The 17,282-nt window shown below is 45.1% G+C and overlaps 1 protein-coding gene across 1 annotated transcript in view; it reads right to left on the reverse strand.

Moving 5' to 3' along the window:
* The window catches only part of PAOX (polyamine oxidase), a 112,895-nt gene extending 108,715 nt beyond the window's left edge, over positions 1-4,180 (reverse strand). The window contains exon 1 of the mRNA XM_082267663.1: positions 3,924-4,180. Within this exon, the coding sequence (XP_082123789.1) occupies positions 3,924-4,173 (250 nt within the window). The 5' untranslated portion in view covers positions 4,174-4,180. The remainder of the gene's footprint in view (positions 1-3,923) is intronic.
* Between the last annotated feature and the right edge of the window lie 13,102 nt (positions 4,181-17,282).

The raw sequence follows: 17,282 nt of genomic DNA on the forward strand, positions 1-17,282 counted from the left end.
CAGGGGGTATTTTGCGATTCGGCACTGCGTGACTTTAACGGACAATTGCGCGGTCGTGCGACACTGTACCTAAACGAATTTGATGTCCTTTTTTTCCCACAAACAGAGCTTTCTTTTGGTGGTATTTGATCACCTGTGCGATTTTTTGATCATGCGCTATAAACAAAAAAAGAGCGACAATTTTGCAAAAATAACAATATTTTTCACATTTTTTTATATGAAATTCCCCCCCAAAAAAAATGTAAAAATCAAAATTTTTTAAAATTTTTGGCCAATTCGCTTTATGCTACCTATGTTTGGTAAAAAAAAAAAAAAAAAAAAATCGCAAAAAGCGTATTTTGATTGGTTTGCGCAAAAGTTATCGCGTTTACTAACAAAGGGAAAGATTTTTGTCATTTTTGTTGTTTTTTTTTTTTAACGCGTAATGGCGGCGATCTGCGATTTTTTTTGCGGTACTGTGACATTGCGGCAGACAGATCGGACCCTTGACTGACATTTTTGACACTTTTGGGGTTACCAGTGACATTTCTACAGTAATCAGTGCTATATATATATGCACTGTTACTGTAAAATGGCACTGATAGTGAAGGGGTTAACTTTTTTTGAGAGGGAGGGGTTATGTGTGTCCCTAGGGGCGTGATTCTAACTGTGATTGGCTGTGGCTTGAGGTGTAGGAACAGTGATCAATGGTCCTACATAGTAGAACTGTATGATCACTATTTCTACACCGGGGAGAATGACAGGCGGCTTGTTTACATTAGCCGCCTGCCTTTCTCCCTCTCCACCCGACGATCGCGAGTGACCGGCGGGTCACACGCGCGGGGGAGTCCGTGACCGCGGCCTCCGGCGGCACGCGCTCGCTCCCCAGAGCCTCACAGGCTATTGACGTACCGGTACGTCACTTTGCCTGTGAGGGGCTGACTGCTGCAGTATATGTACTTGCGGCGGTAGGCAAGTGGTTAAGCTTCTATTTTTCATTTTTAATGCTTGGAGTGAAACTAAAGTCCTCAATACTTACCTCTCCTCCAAAGGTCTGAGGTTGCCTGCTGGCATCTTCTATCTGACTTTGATGGGTAATGGGCTGCAGACGTCTTCATTGGCTGGCACAGAACGATGTCATCCCAGCATACAGGCATGGGTGTCCGCAGAACTTTTTTTTTGGGGGGGGGGGGGGGGGGGCAGGCAATATTTTAAGATCACCCATGCCCCTTTTCAACAATGTCATTCTACTTATTTTGAGTATTTATTTGTAAAGAGCAAAGAGCAGCATTTATTTTTAAAGCATTTGTTAACCTAAAAATAAAATAAATAAAATGTCCTTTTGTTACCCCACAAATAGAGCTTTCTTTGGTGGTATTTGATCACCTCTATGTTTTAAATTTTTTGCGCTATAAACAAAAAAATCCAGACAATTTAAAAAAAAAAAACAATATTTTTTACTTTCTGCTTTAAAACATATCCAATAAAATGTAAAAAATCTAGTTTCTTCAAAGTCAATTATTCACATTTATTCTGGCAACAAAAAATGTCCATCAACAGTGCTTAACCCCTTCACGCCAAAGGGTAAAACAAATCTTAATGCCTAAGCACAATTTTGAAACTTTGACATGTGTTAGTAAAACAGAATATATATATATATATATCCCCAGCGTTGTTAGAAGATTTGGAGCACTCATTGCACTTTGTTGGGAGGACCTTAATGATTTTTTGCACAACTGAATTCCATGAACTAATAGTTTTTTCTTATGATTTATGGTGTATATGTATGAAATGTATAATTGAAGGGCACATCGCTGGGGATCCACATATATATATATGTACGGTTTTATGAACACATGTCAAAGTTGCAAAATTGTGCTTAGGCATTAAGATTTGTTTTACCCTGAGGCATGAAGGGGTTAAGCACTGTTAATGAACATTTTTTGTTGCCAGAATAAAATATAAGAATAACTGAGATCTGGAACAGATGTGTCACCGATGTTATGACCACCATTTATTCCGATTTGTTTATATTGTAAAGTTCTGACACATTTATTTATCTATGAACTATTATTGGAGTGATTTGCTGTGTGATAAAGGCTATGCAGCTTTTGAGACAGTAATGGTTCACACTGGTACGGCTATGAAATTGCACTGAAGTAAAATGCAAGTTGCAATGAAACCAGAAAAATATTGCGCAGGAACCTTTTTTTATCGCTGCGGCTCATGAACGGCTCCATTGCCGCAATGGGGTGTGACTTGTCATGCGATTTGGAACTGTCAACTCAAATTGCACAAATGTGAACCAGGGCCCTCGTTCACACTGAATGCGGCTTTGAAATTGTGCAACTTCTTCTGAAATTGCACAATTTCAAAACCTCGTCAGTGCTACTTTGAAAACATCTGTGCACAGTCACAAGTCGCACCCCAAATCACCAAAAAGTACTGCAGGAACTACTTCTTCAAATCCATGCGGCACCGCAAAGTCAGTGATCCAAAAGACATGGCTGATCACAGATCAGAGTCCAGGCTTTTTACCATGTGATCAGCTGTCAGCCAATGACAGCTAATCACATGATGTAAACAGCAGCCGGAAAGAAGCTTTTTTTGTTTTCTCCTCACACTGAGAAAAAAAAGCTGATCACCGGTTGCTGTCAGAGGGACATCGGTCCAGAAGAGGAGGAGCATCTGTGCCCACTAGTGCCATCAATCAGTGCCCACCAGTGCAGGTCAGTGCCACCTACCAGTGCCCACCAGTGTCACCTATCAATGCCCCATCATCAGTGCTGCCTGTCAGTGTCACCTACTGGTGCCTATCATTGCCACCTATTAGTGCCCTTCAGTGCCACCTACCAGTGCCCACCAGTGTCACCTATCAATGCCCCATCATCAGTGCTGCCTATCAGTGTCACCTACCGGTGCCTATCATTGCCACCTATTAGTGCCCTTCAGTGCCACCTACCAGTGCCCACCAGTGTCACCTATCAATGCCCCATCATCAGTGCTGCCTGTCAGTGTCACCTACCGGTGCCTATCATTGCCACCTATTAGTGCCACCTATTAGTGCCCTTCAGTGCCACCTACCAGTGCCCACCAGTGCCCCATCATCAGTGCTGCCTATCAATGTCACCTACCAGTGCCTATCATTGCCACCTATTAGTGCCCATCAGTGCCACCTATTAGTGTCCTTCAGTGCCACCCACCAGTGCCACCTATCATTGCCCCATCATCAGTGCTGCCTATCAGTGTCACCTACCAGTGCCTATCATTGCCACCTAGTGCCCATCAGTGCCACTTATTAGTGCCCTTCAGTGCCACCTACCAGTGCCGCCTTATCAGTGTCCATCAGTGCAGACAATTAGGGCCCATCAGTGAAGGAGAAAAATTACCTGTTTGCAAAATGTTATAACAAACTATAAAAACAGTTAAAAAAAAAAAAATCGGTCTTTTTTTGTTTGTTCCGCAAAAAATAAAACCCCCAGTAGTGATTAAATAGCACCAACAGAAATCTCTATCTGTTTTGTATATAGTATTGCATGACTGCACAATTGTCATTGAAAGTGTGACAGCGCTGAAAGCTGAGAACTGGCCTGGGCAGGAAGGGGGTAAAAGTGCCCGGTAGGCAAGTGGTTAATATTTATACTCAATAAAAAAAATGTGTCTTTTATATAGGAGTCTGGTCTATTCCCGAGATTATCACCTTTATAAAAGCCTTTTCTGCTTTCTTCCTCATGTAGTTCTGATATATATTATTAGTACAGATGACTTTAATAAGGATTCCAGAAGAGTTTTCTGTTCTCTGACTCTGCCTGCTATCTGGAGTGTCAGCGCTGCCCTCTAGTGGACCCTGTCTGTTACTGCTCCCCCCGCTATAGAGCAGTGGAAGGAAAGATGTCAGGAAGTATTCCTCCACATTCACATTGTAGCAGTGTGACCCGTATTACCAAAGCTCTGCGTCCGGATGCGCCCTCCGGTCCTTCCTGTGGCCTCCAGGATCCTAATATTACGGAAGCCATTCTGGTAAAGCTTCTCGGCGGCTCCGATCCCGGAAATGCCCGATCCTATGATGAGAACAGCTGGGCTCTGGCGACCCATCTCCTCCTCCAGCTCTGACCCCAGACACTGCTGATTGGGCTGGACAGAGAAGAAGACGAGGACGGGGAGGAGCCTGAGAAGCGGTGTGCTGATTGGCATGTTGGATGATGGTACAGAGTTACCTCAGAGGGTGAAGTACAGAGTATCCTCGGAGGGCGAAGTACAGAGTATCCTCGGAGTAGAAGGATGAAGTAGAGGGAGCTCTGAGCCCTGTGGTCCTCACACTCCAGACTGAGCAGAGCGGATTACACAATACTTCAGTATTCCCAGCTGTTCTGGGCAGGAGATCCACATTCTTCCAATCTTTAAATGTTTCCACATTTCTGGCCCAGAGAACATCAGTGTATCAATAAACAGGGTTAGCCGGGGACTCTGCCGCCCACCGGGGAAAGTTCAGAGCCCAGCATTCCAAATAAACAGGGTTCACAGAGGTTCAACTACTAGAACCTTCAGGGCCCAGGTGGAAGAAACCACAAAGGACCCCCTGGCCGGGGCCCTTCCCTCTGTGCCCAGGGCCTGGTCTCAAGTGTGACTTTTGGGACCATGGTAGTTCCGCCACTGGTGTCAGTAGTTTTTTTTTTTTTTTTACCATTTTATTTATCTATTTTTTACAATTTTTTCTTTTATTTTTCCCAATTTTTCTCTTTCGTTCATTGACAGACACGGCTCCTGATCTTCTTAACCACTTGCCGACCGCCGCACGACTATTTACTGCGGCAGTCAGCCCCTCACAGGCAGAGGGACGTAGGTCTACGTCACTAGCCTGTGAGGGTCTAGGGAGCGAGCGCGCGCCCCCGGAGGCGCGCTCCCGAGTGGTCACGGCCCCCCCGCGCATGTGACCGGCGGACCCGATGTCCGCCAGTCACTCGGCAATCGTCGGTGGAGAGGGAGAAAGGCAGGCGGCTAATGTAAAAAAGCCACCTGTCATTCTCCCCTGTGTATGAATGATGATCATACGGTTCTACTATGTAGGACCGTTGATCACTGTTCATACATCTCAAGCCACAGCCAATCACAGTTAGAATCACGCCCCTAGGGACACACATAGCCCCTCCCTCTCAAAAAAAGTTAACCCCTTCACTGCCAGTGTAATTTTACAGTAACAGTGCATATGTATAGCACTGATTACTGCAGTAATGTCACTGGTAACCCCAAAAGTGTCAAAAATGTCAGTCAAGGGTCCGATCTGTCCGCCGCCAATGTCGCAGTACCGCAAAAAAATCTCAGATCGCCGCCATTATGCGTTTAAAAAAAAACAACAAAAATGACAAAAATCTTTCCCTCAGTAAACGCAATAACTTTTGCGCAAACCAATCAAAATACGCTTTTTGCGATTTTTTTTACCAAACATATGTAGCATAAAACAAATTGGCCGAAAATGTTAAAAAAATTTGATTTTTACATTTTTTTGGGGGAATTTCATATAAAAAAATGTGAAAAATATTGTTATTTTTGCAAAATTGACGCTCTTTTTTTGTTTATAGCGCATGATCAAAAAATCGCACAGGTGATCAAATACCACCAAAAAAAGGACGTCAAATTTGTTTAGGTAAAGCGTCGCACGACCACGCAATTGTCCGTTAAAGTCACGCAGTGCCGATTCGCAAAATACCCCCTGGTCTTTTAGCAGCCAAATCCTCCGGGGCTTAAGTGGTTAACTATTGGGGACGTCCCAAAGCAGTGTTAACTACTTAACGACCGCCCAACGACTATTTACGTTGGCCGTTTAAACCTAAATACCGGTGTTATGGCAGCAGATAGCTGCCAGAATCCTGCTATTTTTTTAAATGGCGGGCGGTCGGCTTTCCGATAAGGGTGGTCCCAGCGACACATTCGCCGCGGGATCACCCTTCCAGGGCGGCGGAATAGGTGCCCCCCCCTCCTCCTGCTACGTCCCGGTACTTTTCCCCGCTTACCGGACCCGCCGGCCGTGGGGAAACAATCCGGTCCCGGATGCTCACAGACAGGATGTCGAGTTAGGGCAAGCTTGCCCTCACTCGACTCTATGGTCTTGGGGGACCGGAGCGATGGCAAACGTCGTTGCCTAGCAACCGGTTCTAAGGTCCCTTTTTTTTTCTCATTTTATTCATTTATTTATTTTTCATCTTTTAGTGTACTTGTGAGATCTGAGGACTTTTTTGACCCCAGATCTCACAAAAAAGAGGTCCTGTCGTGCCTATTTCTATTACAAGGAATGTTTACATTCCTTGTAATAGGAATAAAAATTATCACATTTTTCTTTTTTTATAAACGGTGTAAAAATAATAAATAAAATAAATAGTAAAAAAAAAAAAATGAAAGTGCCCTGTCCCCGTTAGCTCGTGCGCAGAAGCGAATGCATACGGAAACCCCGCCCACGTATGTAAACGGTGTTCAAACCATACATGTGAGGTATTGCCGCGATCGTTAGAGCGAGAGCAATAATTTGCGTTTGGAAGCCCGCTGCGCAAATACGGTGTGATAAAAAATATTGCAATATTCTCAATTTTATTCTCTAGGGTCTCTGTTAAAAAAAAATATATAATGTTTGGGGGTTCTAAGTAGTTTTCTATAAAAAAAAACTGATTTTAACTTGTAAACACCGAGTGTGAAAAACAGGCCTGGGGCTTAAGCGGTTAAACGTGAGGGGTGGGAACAGCGAAACAGCGAGTCAGAGGGAGCTATCGTGATTGTGAGCCCTGTCTGCCTAACAGCAGGGCTGTGATTTGTTAGGTAAAAGAAACAAAGAGGAGAAGCGCTCTAAGTGCAGACAGTTTATTGATACATATAAGGCAATGTGTGTGGTAACTCACAAGACATAAATGAAGGTCAGGCTGTGTAACACCATTAGATCTTGAGACATCCTCTGGGGGGAGGGGGGTGTACCATCCACTCCAAGGCGCCGTCCGTGGCTGAGTCAGTGTTAATCGGAGGAAAGAAAGCCGGCTGCCTCACGCCTCAGTACACGATAAGCGGTCAGATGGAGATGACCGGCGGCTGCAAGGTTCCGTAGGTGGATGGACGCTCTCCCATCACCAGGGGTGGTGTAATCCAACAGCGAAAAAACGGCAGGCACGACGCGTTTCTGAGCATGCGCGGGGTCAGTATACCCGGCGCGCTCTTTCTTCAGGTGCTGGAGCGCCGTAGACTTGTATTGTATGGGATCAACGTGTTGACAAGAGGGGATAGAATGGACTCCTGATCTCCAGCTACACACAGCTTCTCCCTGCTGGATCTCCATTCATAAGAGACAAGGGTGGTACACAGCATGCAAATAATTTCCTCTTGGTCTGTGGAAGAGCGGCTCAGTGCATATGGACTATCCCCTCTTGTCAACACGTTGATCCCATACAATACAAGTCTACGGCGCTCCAGCACCTGAAGAAAGAGCGTGCCGGGTATACTGACCCCGCGCATGCTCAGAAACGCGTCGTGCCTGCCGTTTTTTCGCTGTTGGATTACACCACCCCTGGTGACGGGAGAGCGTCCATCCACCTACGGAACCTTGCAGCCGCCGGTCATCTCCATCTGACCGCTTATCGTGTACTAAGGCGGGAGGCAGCCGGCTTTCTTTCCTCCGATTAACACTGACTCAGCCACGGACGGCGCCTTGGAGTGGATGGTACACCCCCCTCCCCCCAGAGGATGTCTCAAGATCTAATGGTGTTACACAGCCTAACCTTCATTCATGTCTTGTGAGTTACCACACACATTGCCTTATATGTATCAATAAACTGTCTGCACTTAGAGCGCTTCTCCTCTTTGTTTCTTTTGCTTATACAGAATTTCCTCTTGGTCTGTGGAAGAGCGGCTCAGTGCATATGGACTATCCCCTCTTGTCAACACGTTGATCCCATACAATACAGTAATTTCCTTTTATTAGTTTCATTTATTGCTCAGTCCTTTGTTTGCTTTTTTTGTCCTCCCCCCCCCTCCTTGTTTTGCATTTGATTTATCATGCACATCTCCTGTGTTGGAGGTTTTTAGCGCTCTGGTCATACATATATATAGTGATTTGTTAGGTAGGGTGTCAGGGTTTCCAGATGCGCCTGCTGAAGGGAGAAGTATCCCCACTGGCTCCTGTGAGAGGCTTCTCATAGGGCAGTGTGGGAAGCCCAATCAGGGGACACATCCCAGCTTGTAACTACACCAGAAGGCAGATTAGGCTACAAAGTATTGTGGGAGTGGGTATAAGTTTGGGGGAAGTGCCTGACAGGATGTCTTTGGTGGGAGCAGAGTCCCTGGAAGGAGAGTGCGGCTGTCTCTCCTCTTGTCTGAGGAAGGTGGATGTCTCTGGGAGTCCAGAGAGTGCTGAGCTGAGCTGAGGGGGATCCGGTGTGCCGAGAGCCTGCGGAGAGAGGGGTCCAGTCCCAGGAAAGCCTACACAGGTCATGAGTACTGAGGATTGCCCCAGGGGGTCTGCCTAGAGTCAGAGGGGACCACTCCGGAAGAGGTTCGGGGATCCAAGGTCAGCTAGCTGTAAAGGGGGTACCTAGGTTGAGGACCCTGAAATGTAAAGGGGGTACATAGTCAGTGGACCCTGAAGAGTTCAAGGAGCATGAAAGGGGGCACCCGCAGTTTGGGCCCTGAATTGTATTGTGTGTGCCAGTTGCAGTATTAGCTATTTGGAGTTCTACAAAATACTACCTCAAGCTGTACCAGGCGGGGGAAAAGTATTCAAAGATTTACACAGTGAAGCAGTGTCAGGAGTTCTACAGTTCTCAGTCTTGGATCTACTGGACTACAGGTCGGGGATTTAACACTTTCTCTGTTTTACAGAGTGTTCTCAGAGTCAGTGAGCGTTGGCTGGTGCTGGCTAGCGTCAAGGAAGCGCCAACGGGCATTTTTCCAGGATCAAGGTCCCAATTGTAATTAGTTCAAACCGAGAGGAGTATCCCTCTCATTCCCTTCTCCCATCCCCTTAACTTATAACAAAAACCACAAACAAAGATGCCAGAGTTGTCACTGTCTCAAATGTCACATCTGGGGACTCAGCTTACATGGGCTGGAGAGGATTCCGGTACTAATGGCAGACCCACATCAGGCCACAAGCCTGGAAACCTTGCTACACTACTTTGAATTAATGTTTGATAACGGTTGCTCCTTTCTTCTTTGAACACTGATTTTTTAAGGCTGGAATTCCTCCTGAAGCTAGAGAAGGACTCTGGTCTCTCTCTCCTGGGGTTCAGTGAGTTCCCATTATGGGATGCCTCGGAGAGACTGCCTCTTGCTTTTATTTGGATTTCCACCCTCATTCTTCCTTTTTATTTTGGTACAACCCTCTACACTTTCTATTGTGTATTCGTAACCTCACACAAAATCCTATTGTCTGGAGGTACTGAGTTGATATTTCTTAACTGTTCTGTGTTTAAAGTTCTTTGTCACCTTGGTAATTGATTGCCTCGTTTCATAATGTTCTTTTGTTATCTCTTCTTGAAAATCTCAATAAAAAATCATTGAAAGTAAAAAAATCATCAGGGTGGAGCAGGTGTCCAGGGTGCGTGTGCTAGTGTGTCCCTGTTCTGGCAATGGGCTCTATGATTCGCGGGATGCTGAGATTTAGTTAAAATATTAGGACAGTCCCACTGAATCCTGGACAGTTGGGAGGTATGCCCCTCCCTGTACACAATGCCCCCTCCTCCACACCTTACACTCTTCTTCTACATACTGCCCCCTCCTGAGAACATTACCCCCTCCCTGTACACACAGCCCCCTCTTGCACACATGACCCCATTCCATGTACACACTGCCACCTCTTGCCCACATTACTCCCCTACTGTACACATTGTGCCATTCTGCACACATTACCCCCCTCCATATACGTTGTACACACTGCCATCTCCTGCACACATTACCCTCTGTACACATTGACCCACCCCCCTCCACATTACACCCCTTTTGCATACAATGCCCTCCATCCCCCCACAATGCAATTATTTATTTTGCGAAGTGTCCCTGGAAATCTGAGACATCTAGTTGCTGAGACACTGCACTAGTTATTGCTCAATCTGGCGGATTAAAGCTGATACCAACAGAATGTTTTCTTTGCTTGAGAGAACACTGAGGATTCTCACATTCTGAAAATCAGCCACTGTCTACTCGCATACATGACATCGAGGGCCAACCTGCCCACCTGTCCAGCTGCAACTTCCCGGAGTACACACCAAGGACGCCAAGTCCAGCAAGAAGAGCTGATTGGCTGCAGTCTGGCTAGCCCTGATTGGAGACTTTGCGGACAGTTATCTTTTGTACACCGTAAAAAGTAATAAGAAATCAAACATGCAGCGACCTCAATATGCAACTGACTACTGACCTAGCATGTTTTATACATTGACTAGTCTACAGTACCATGTTTATTGCAGGCCTTACTATAAATTGAAAAAAAATATTTTATTCATGTGAATATGCAGCATTGCAACTGATCATTACTTAAGTACATATACAGGCAGCAAGTGGACCTCTGTGCTCCTTTTCACTTGTCTTACTTATGGCCCCTCAACATGATCGGAAAATTGTACGAAAATTACTGCTTTCAAAGCGATTGTTCAATAATCTGATCATTAGTACACATCTTTTGAGAGCCGATCATGACAATTCATTCATGTGAAATATCCGATGGGACAAGCATGACATTTTTTCTCGTACGATACCAAATTGTACGATTTTACACATTAAATTGCTTCCGAATTTATATTCTGTCGTAGGAGAATTTTCGTAACTTTAGTAACCACTTTATTTTTGATATGAGACTAGCATGCAGGAAAAAATGGACGATCATTCCTCCAATAATCTTATCGTGTGTACCACGCATTAGTGCCTGTGTTGAAAAAACACAACCTAGAAATCTGTAGATAGTACAAGCTTAAATCTACACTTACAAGTTAATGAGTCTGTGGATAACTTATCAATGATTTCCTTTTATTATGTGATTGGGCAAAGTTCAATTTGAGACAAAGTTTGCAAAAAAAGCTCTCTTAGAAAAAACATTATAATTCCAACCTGTCATGGCTGCCCTATGTATGAAATGTAGTAAGCCAAACCTTTACAGTATATTTAGAAAAAAATTGAAATTGCTTGGGATTGCAAGATTGGCCCAGCACACTTAGGCTGACACATGGAAGTTTCTGACGCAAGCAACAAATTGCCATTGCAACAAAATGCCTATGTAATCATTCCCTCTGTAGCCACATGCAGCAAGATGTCAATCTTTCACTGGCCCAAACACGGCTGAATCTCCATTGCTAGTTATAAGAGCAGCTGCTGCAAGCTTTAGGAGGGAGCGATTCTAAAAGGACATACAGGAAAAATCCTAGGAATCCTGATTTGTAATGGGGGGCCGTGATTTCTGGCAGTCTCCTGTAATGTGTCAGTTCATGGCTGCCTCCTGAAGCATGTCTCCAGTCTCCTAAACATTCCTATAGCTGTCTGCAGTTTCTCATCATCTCCTGTTACATGTTTGCAGTCTCCGACCATCTCTTGCTTAGCATGTCTGCAGTCTCTGACAATCCCCTATAGCAGTGATGGCAAACCTTGGCACTTCAGATGTTTTGGAACTAAATTTCCCATTATGCTCATGCACTCTGCAGTGTGGTTGAGCATCATGGGAAATGTAGATCCAAAACATCTGGAGTGCCAAGGTTTGCCATCACTGCCCTATAGCATGTCTGCAGTCTCTGACAATCTCCTATAGCATGTCTGCAGCTCCTGACCAACTCCTGTTACATGTTTCAATCTCAGACAGCTGATGATGTCTTGATGCTTGATGATGTCTGGCGCTGCACTTGATGCCCTTCATGCTGAGTAAGATGGCCACCACCACTATAGAAAATATGATACAGGGAGCAGTGTAAAGGACTTCTGAGCTGTGAGGAAGTAGCAAAAGTCAAGTTTCAGTTCACAGACCGCAAGTCAGATTCACAAGCACCAGTAAGCATTTGTCGGCCTTCAGCCGGCGCCAAGACAGCGCTAGGCGGCATTTTTCTCAAGTGTCCCAGATTTTTACCTAGTTGAGCCAGAGGAGTATCCCACTCATTCCCTTCTCCCTTCCTACAAGTTCCTACAATAAAACTAAAAACCAAAGATGCCGGACTGTTCATTGTTTCAGATCTCACACTTGGGCAACAAGCTTAAATGTGCTGTTGGTGTTAACGGTAACCATGGCAGACCCACATCAGGCCCATTGCCTGGAAATACTGCTAAAAAAACATGCACTGTTTAGGAAATATTTACTTAGCATGCAGCCAGTGACATCACTGGCACATGCACTCTGAAGGAACCGTCGCCCGCGCAATTTGTTCAGAGCTCTGTGCCATGGACGGCGGGAGTGACGTAATCACGGCTGTGAACCCGGAAGTAAGAGGGCTGAACATGTTGGCTGTGTCACTGGTGAGCGCCCTGCGCTTTGGGGCTTCGTTCTAAGGTATGTAATTCATAATGAGCTAGTATTTGATGCATACTAGCTTATTATGCCTTTGTCTTTCAGGTTGTTTTTTTTTTTTTTGAGGTTTACAACCTCTTTAAACAGCCTACAATAAAGCTTTGTGATCCTGAGTCTACCGAGCATGTAGGAAGGGGTTACAATAGAAACAAAGGCAACATTTATTTCATTTTTGGATAGAGTAAGGGAGGGTTATAACCCCTATCAGTTTTATTTTTGCCATCTATGCCCCATTGAGATTTCCCTTCACTGCCTGTCCCATAGCCAAAATAAAAAAGTGAGAGGAAATCACTTTAACCACTTGACCTCCGGAAGATTTACCCCCATCAAGACGAGGCCCTTTTTTGCAATACGGCACTGCGTTGCGTTAACTGACAATTGCGTTGTCGTGCGACGCAATACACAAATTAAATGTATGTCCTTTTTTTTCTCACAAATGGAGCTTTCTTTTGGTGGTATTCTTTGTGCTATAAATAAAAAAGACCAACAATTTTAAAACAGGGGAGTGGAGGAAAGCTAACGTGATTCCGATATTCAAAAAGGGTCAGAGGCATATACCGGGAAATTATAGGCCTGTCAGTCTGACATCAGTAGTATGTAAACTTCTGGAGGGGATGATAAGGGACTATATCGTAGAGTTTGCTAAGGACAACAGCATCATCAGTAGTAACCAGCACGGGTTTACAAATGGGCGTTCTTGTCAAACCAATCTCTTAACATTCTACGAGGAGGTGAGCTGTGAGCTAGATAGGGGCAGACCAGTGGATGTGGTGTACCTAGATTTTGCTAAGGCGTTTGATACAGTTCCCCATAAGCGTTTAATTTATAAAATAAGGTCTGCAGGTATCGACAGCAGGGTTTGCTCTTGGATACGGAACTGGCTAAAAGGGCGTGTCCAAAGGGTGGTAATAAACAGCGCGTACTCAGACTGGTCTGAGGTAGTAAGCGGGGTCCCCCAAGGCTCAGTCCTAGGACCAACCTTGTTCAATTTATTCATAAACAGCATTGAGGACGGGATCAGTAGTTCAATATCAGTTTTTGCAGATGACACAAAATTAGGCAGGACAATAACAGCACAGCATGAAGCAGATATCCTACAGAATGACCTGGACAAAATAACGGAGTGGGCAAAGACATGGCAAATGAGGTTTAACGTGGAGAAATGTAAGGTTTTACACTTGGGGACTAGAAACATAAAAGCACAATACACGTTAGGAGGGGAACCCTTGGGAGAATCAAAAATGGAGAAGGATCTGGGAGTCTTGGTTGATGATAGACTAGGCAACAGCATGCAATGTCAAGCGGCAGCTGCCAAGGCCAGCAGAATATTAGCATGCATAAAGAAAGGGATGTATTCCAGAGATAAGACTATAATCCTTCCACTTTATAAAACTCTGGTCCGACCTCATCTGGAGTATTCGGTCCAGTTCTGGTCACCAGTCCTCAGAAGGGATGTGTTGGAGCTGGAGAGAGTCCAGAGAAGGGCAACTAAACTAATTAGGGGATTGGAGGAGCTTGATTATGAGGAGCGTCTGCAATCGCTTGATTTATTCTCCCTGGAGAAGAGACGCCTGAGGGGGGACATGATAGCAATTTTTAAATATCTAAATGGGGATCTAGGCTTAGAAAAAAAGCTGTTCAGTCGAAGGGATTGCATGAGAACTCGGGGGCATACAATGCGATTAGAGGAGAAGCGTTTTAACCTCAGGCAACGTGGGGGGTTCTTTACTGTTAGGGCTACAAGATTGTGGAATTCTCTACCACAAGAGGTGGTTTCTGCGGGTAGTATGGTGGCTTTCAAAAGACTCTTAGACGTACATCTCAAGGATCAGAACATTCAGGGGTATGCAAGATGATTACAGCCACACACATCTACACAGGTTGAACTGGATGGACTTTTGTCTTTATTCAACCTCACCAACTATGTAACTATGTAACAAAAAAAAAAACATTTTCTTACTTTCTGCTATAAAACATATCCAATAAAAACAAATGTAAAAAATTGAATTTCTTCATCAATTTAGGCCAATATATATTTTGCTATATATTTTTGGTGAAAAAAAAAATCCCAATAAGCTTATATTGATTGGTTTGCGCAAAAGTTATAGCGTCTACAAATCATGGGATATATTTATGGAGTCTTTATTTATTTCTAGTAATGGCGGTGATCAGCAGCTTATAGCGGTACTGCAATATTGTAGCGGACAAATAAGACACCTAACTGAGACTTTTTGGGAACCAGTGGCACTAATACAGTGATCAGTGCTAAAAAATATGCACTGTCACTGTACTAGAGACAGTGGCAGGGAAGGGGTTAACATCAAGGGCGATCAAAGGGTTAAATGTGTTCCTATGGAGTGCTTGCTAACTGTGTGTGCATGGTGGCTGTACTGTGGAAAGGCAGAGATCCGTGTTCCTACTTTGCAGAAACACAACATCACAGCCTTCACTTTTCACAAAATGGCGATCTGCCTTGTTTACATAAGCAGAATACTGTTCTGCCTGTCTCCCGAATGATCCGCTGATTGGCTCCCGCTGTGTTTAATCGTGCGTGCCCCGGACCTAGAATTGCAGAATTACGTCCAGATATGTGATTCTGCCCAAAGCGGCCGTTGTGCCGCAGTAAATGTACATGGGGAGGTCGGCATCTGGTTAAAGCAGATCTTCACCCTTATTGTAAAGTTTATTTCATCTTGCCATGCTAAATTATTTAATTTTTGAATATTACAATGTAATTATTTCTTCAGGAATTATCTTTTTTTTTTTTTTTTTAAAGATCTCCCGCTGCTTCTGGTTGTGGCCACCTAGGCCATTGATGTCATATCGATAGTCCTGTTCACTCTTGGCATATCGGCGTCTTGAATTCCAGGAGCCTTTAGGCATCTTTAGTTTGTAACATAGTAATTCATGCCTAAAAAAGGTGCGATTATAGGAGGAGTTAGGCACCAATTTTGCAAATCCAGGAAGTGAACGGGCCTGGAGTCAGGTGCCCTTAGATGGAATGGCCACCAGCAGGCTGTCTCATTGAGGTATTTCAGAAAACTGTATCACATTTTGGCCATAAGATGGAGTGGACGATACGGTGTTTAAAATCTGTGAAATTTCATTCAACTTGCACAAATGCTTTTGATATTCATGCTATAGATTTTAATAAATAGACCCCTAAGTGTTAAAGATTGCATTTAAAAATGTTATATTATTTTGTTTCAGATACCCAGGAAACAAAATCCCCCCAAGATCGGTGTCACTGCAGCAAAATACCTCCAAAATTAGTGTCAGTGTAGCATAATATGACCAGGATTGGTGTCTTGGTGCCATTGCAGGCAAACACTCCTATGGTTGATGTCCATGCAGTAAAATACCCTAAGGATTGGTGTTAATGTAGCAAATAAAAAACCCAGAGTTGGTTCCAGTGCAGCATAATACCTGCAGATTTTGTGAGTGCACCAAAAAAAACCCTGCTTTTTGTGTAAATGCACAAAATATTAAAACAAGGATTGATGTCAACTCAAAAAATAAAAATCCAAGGATTGGTGTCAGTGTAGCAAAAAAAAAAAAAAAAAAAAATCAAAACAAACACATTGTTGGTGGGAGTGCAGCAAAATATCCCCTGGATTAGTGTTAGTACGGTGGTGATGTAAGGGTGGAGGCCAGTGATAGGATAATTGTATGGTGGTCAGATCAGTGTGGACAGGGCCGGCCTTAGGTGCTCAGGCGCCCTGTGCGAGCTAATCCTATGCCCCCCCCCCCAGCGCACTGCACATTTTCTTGCACTTTTTTTGCAGTTCATTTGACTTTTCTTTTTTATGATCACTAATAACTTAGCTCCCCTTACATTAGAAACCCCCTTACATCAGAGACCCCCCTCACGGAGCCCCCCTTACATCAAAAACCCCCCACAGAGGCCCCCCTTACATCAGAGACCCCCTCACGGAGCCCCCCCTTACATCAAAGACCCCCTTACATCAGAGACCCCCCACGGAGCCCCCTTACATCAGAGAACCCCAACAGAGCCCCCCTTACATCAGAGACCCTCACAGAGGCCCCCCTTACATCATAGACCCTAACACAGAGCCCCCTTATATCAGAGACCCTCCACGCAGAGCCCCCTTACATCAGAGACCCTCATGGAGCCCCCCTTACATCAGAGACCCCCCCACACAAAGCCCCCCTTACATCAGAGACCCCCCCACACAGAGCCCCCCTTACATCAGAGCCCCCCCCCACACAGAGCTCCCCTTACACCAGAGACCCCCACACAGAGCTCCCCTTACATTAGAGCACCCTTACTTCAGAGCCCCCCCACAGAGTCCCCCTTACATCAGAGACCCCCCACACAGAGCCCCCCTTACATCAGAGACCCCCACACAGAGTCCCCCTTACATCAGAGCCCCCCCCCACGGAGCCCCCTTACATCAGAGCCCCCCCACAGAGCTCCCCTACATCAGAGACCCCCACAGAACCCCCTTACATCAGAGCCCCTCCACACAGAGCTCCCCTTACATCAAAGACCCCCCACATCAGAGCCCCCCGCACAGAGCCCCCCTTACATCAGAGACCCCCCTTACATCAGAGACCCCCACACAGAGCCCCCTTTACATCAGATACCCCCATACAGAGCCCCCCTTACATCAGAAACCCCCCTTACATCAGAGACCCCCACAAGGGGCCCCTTTACATCAGAGACCCCCCACACAGAGCTCCCCTTACATCAGAGACCCCCCACAGAGCCCCCTTACATGAGAGCACCCCTTACATTAGAGCCCCCCACACAGAGCCCCCTTACATCAGA

This window comes from Pelophylax lessonae (assembly GCF_965119305.1).
Source record: "Pelophylax lessonae genome assembly, chromosome: 9".
Classification (NCBI taxonomy): Eukaryota; Metazoa; Chordata; class Amphibia; order Anura; family Ranidae; genus Pelophylax; species Pelophylax lessonae.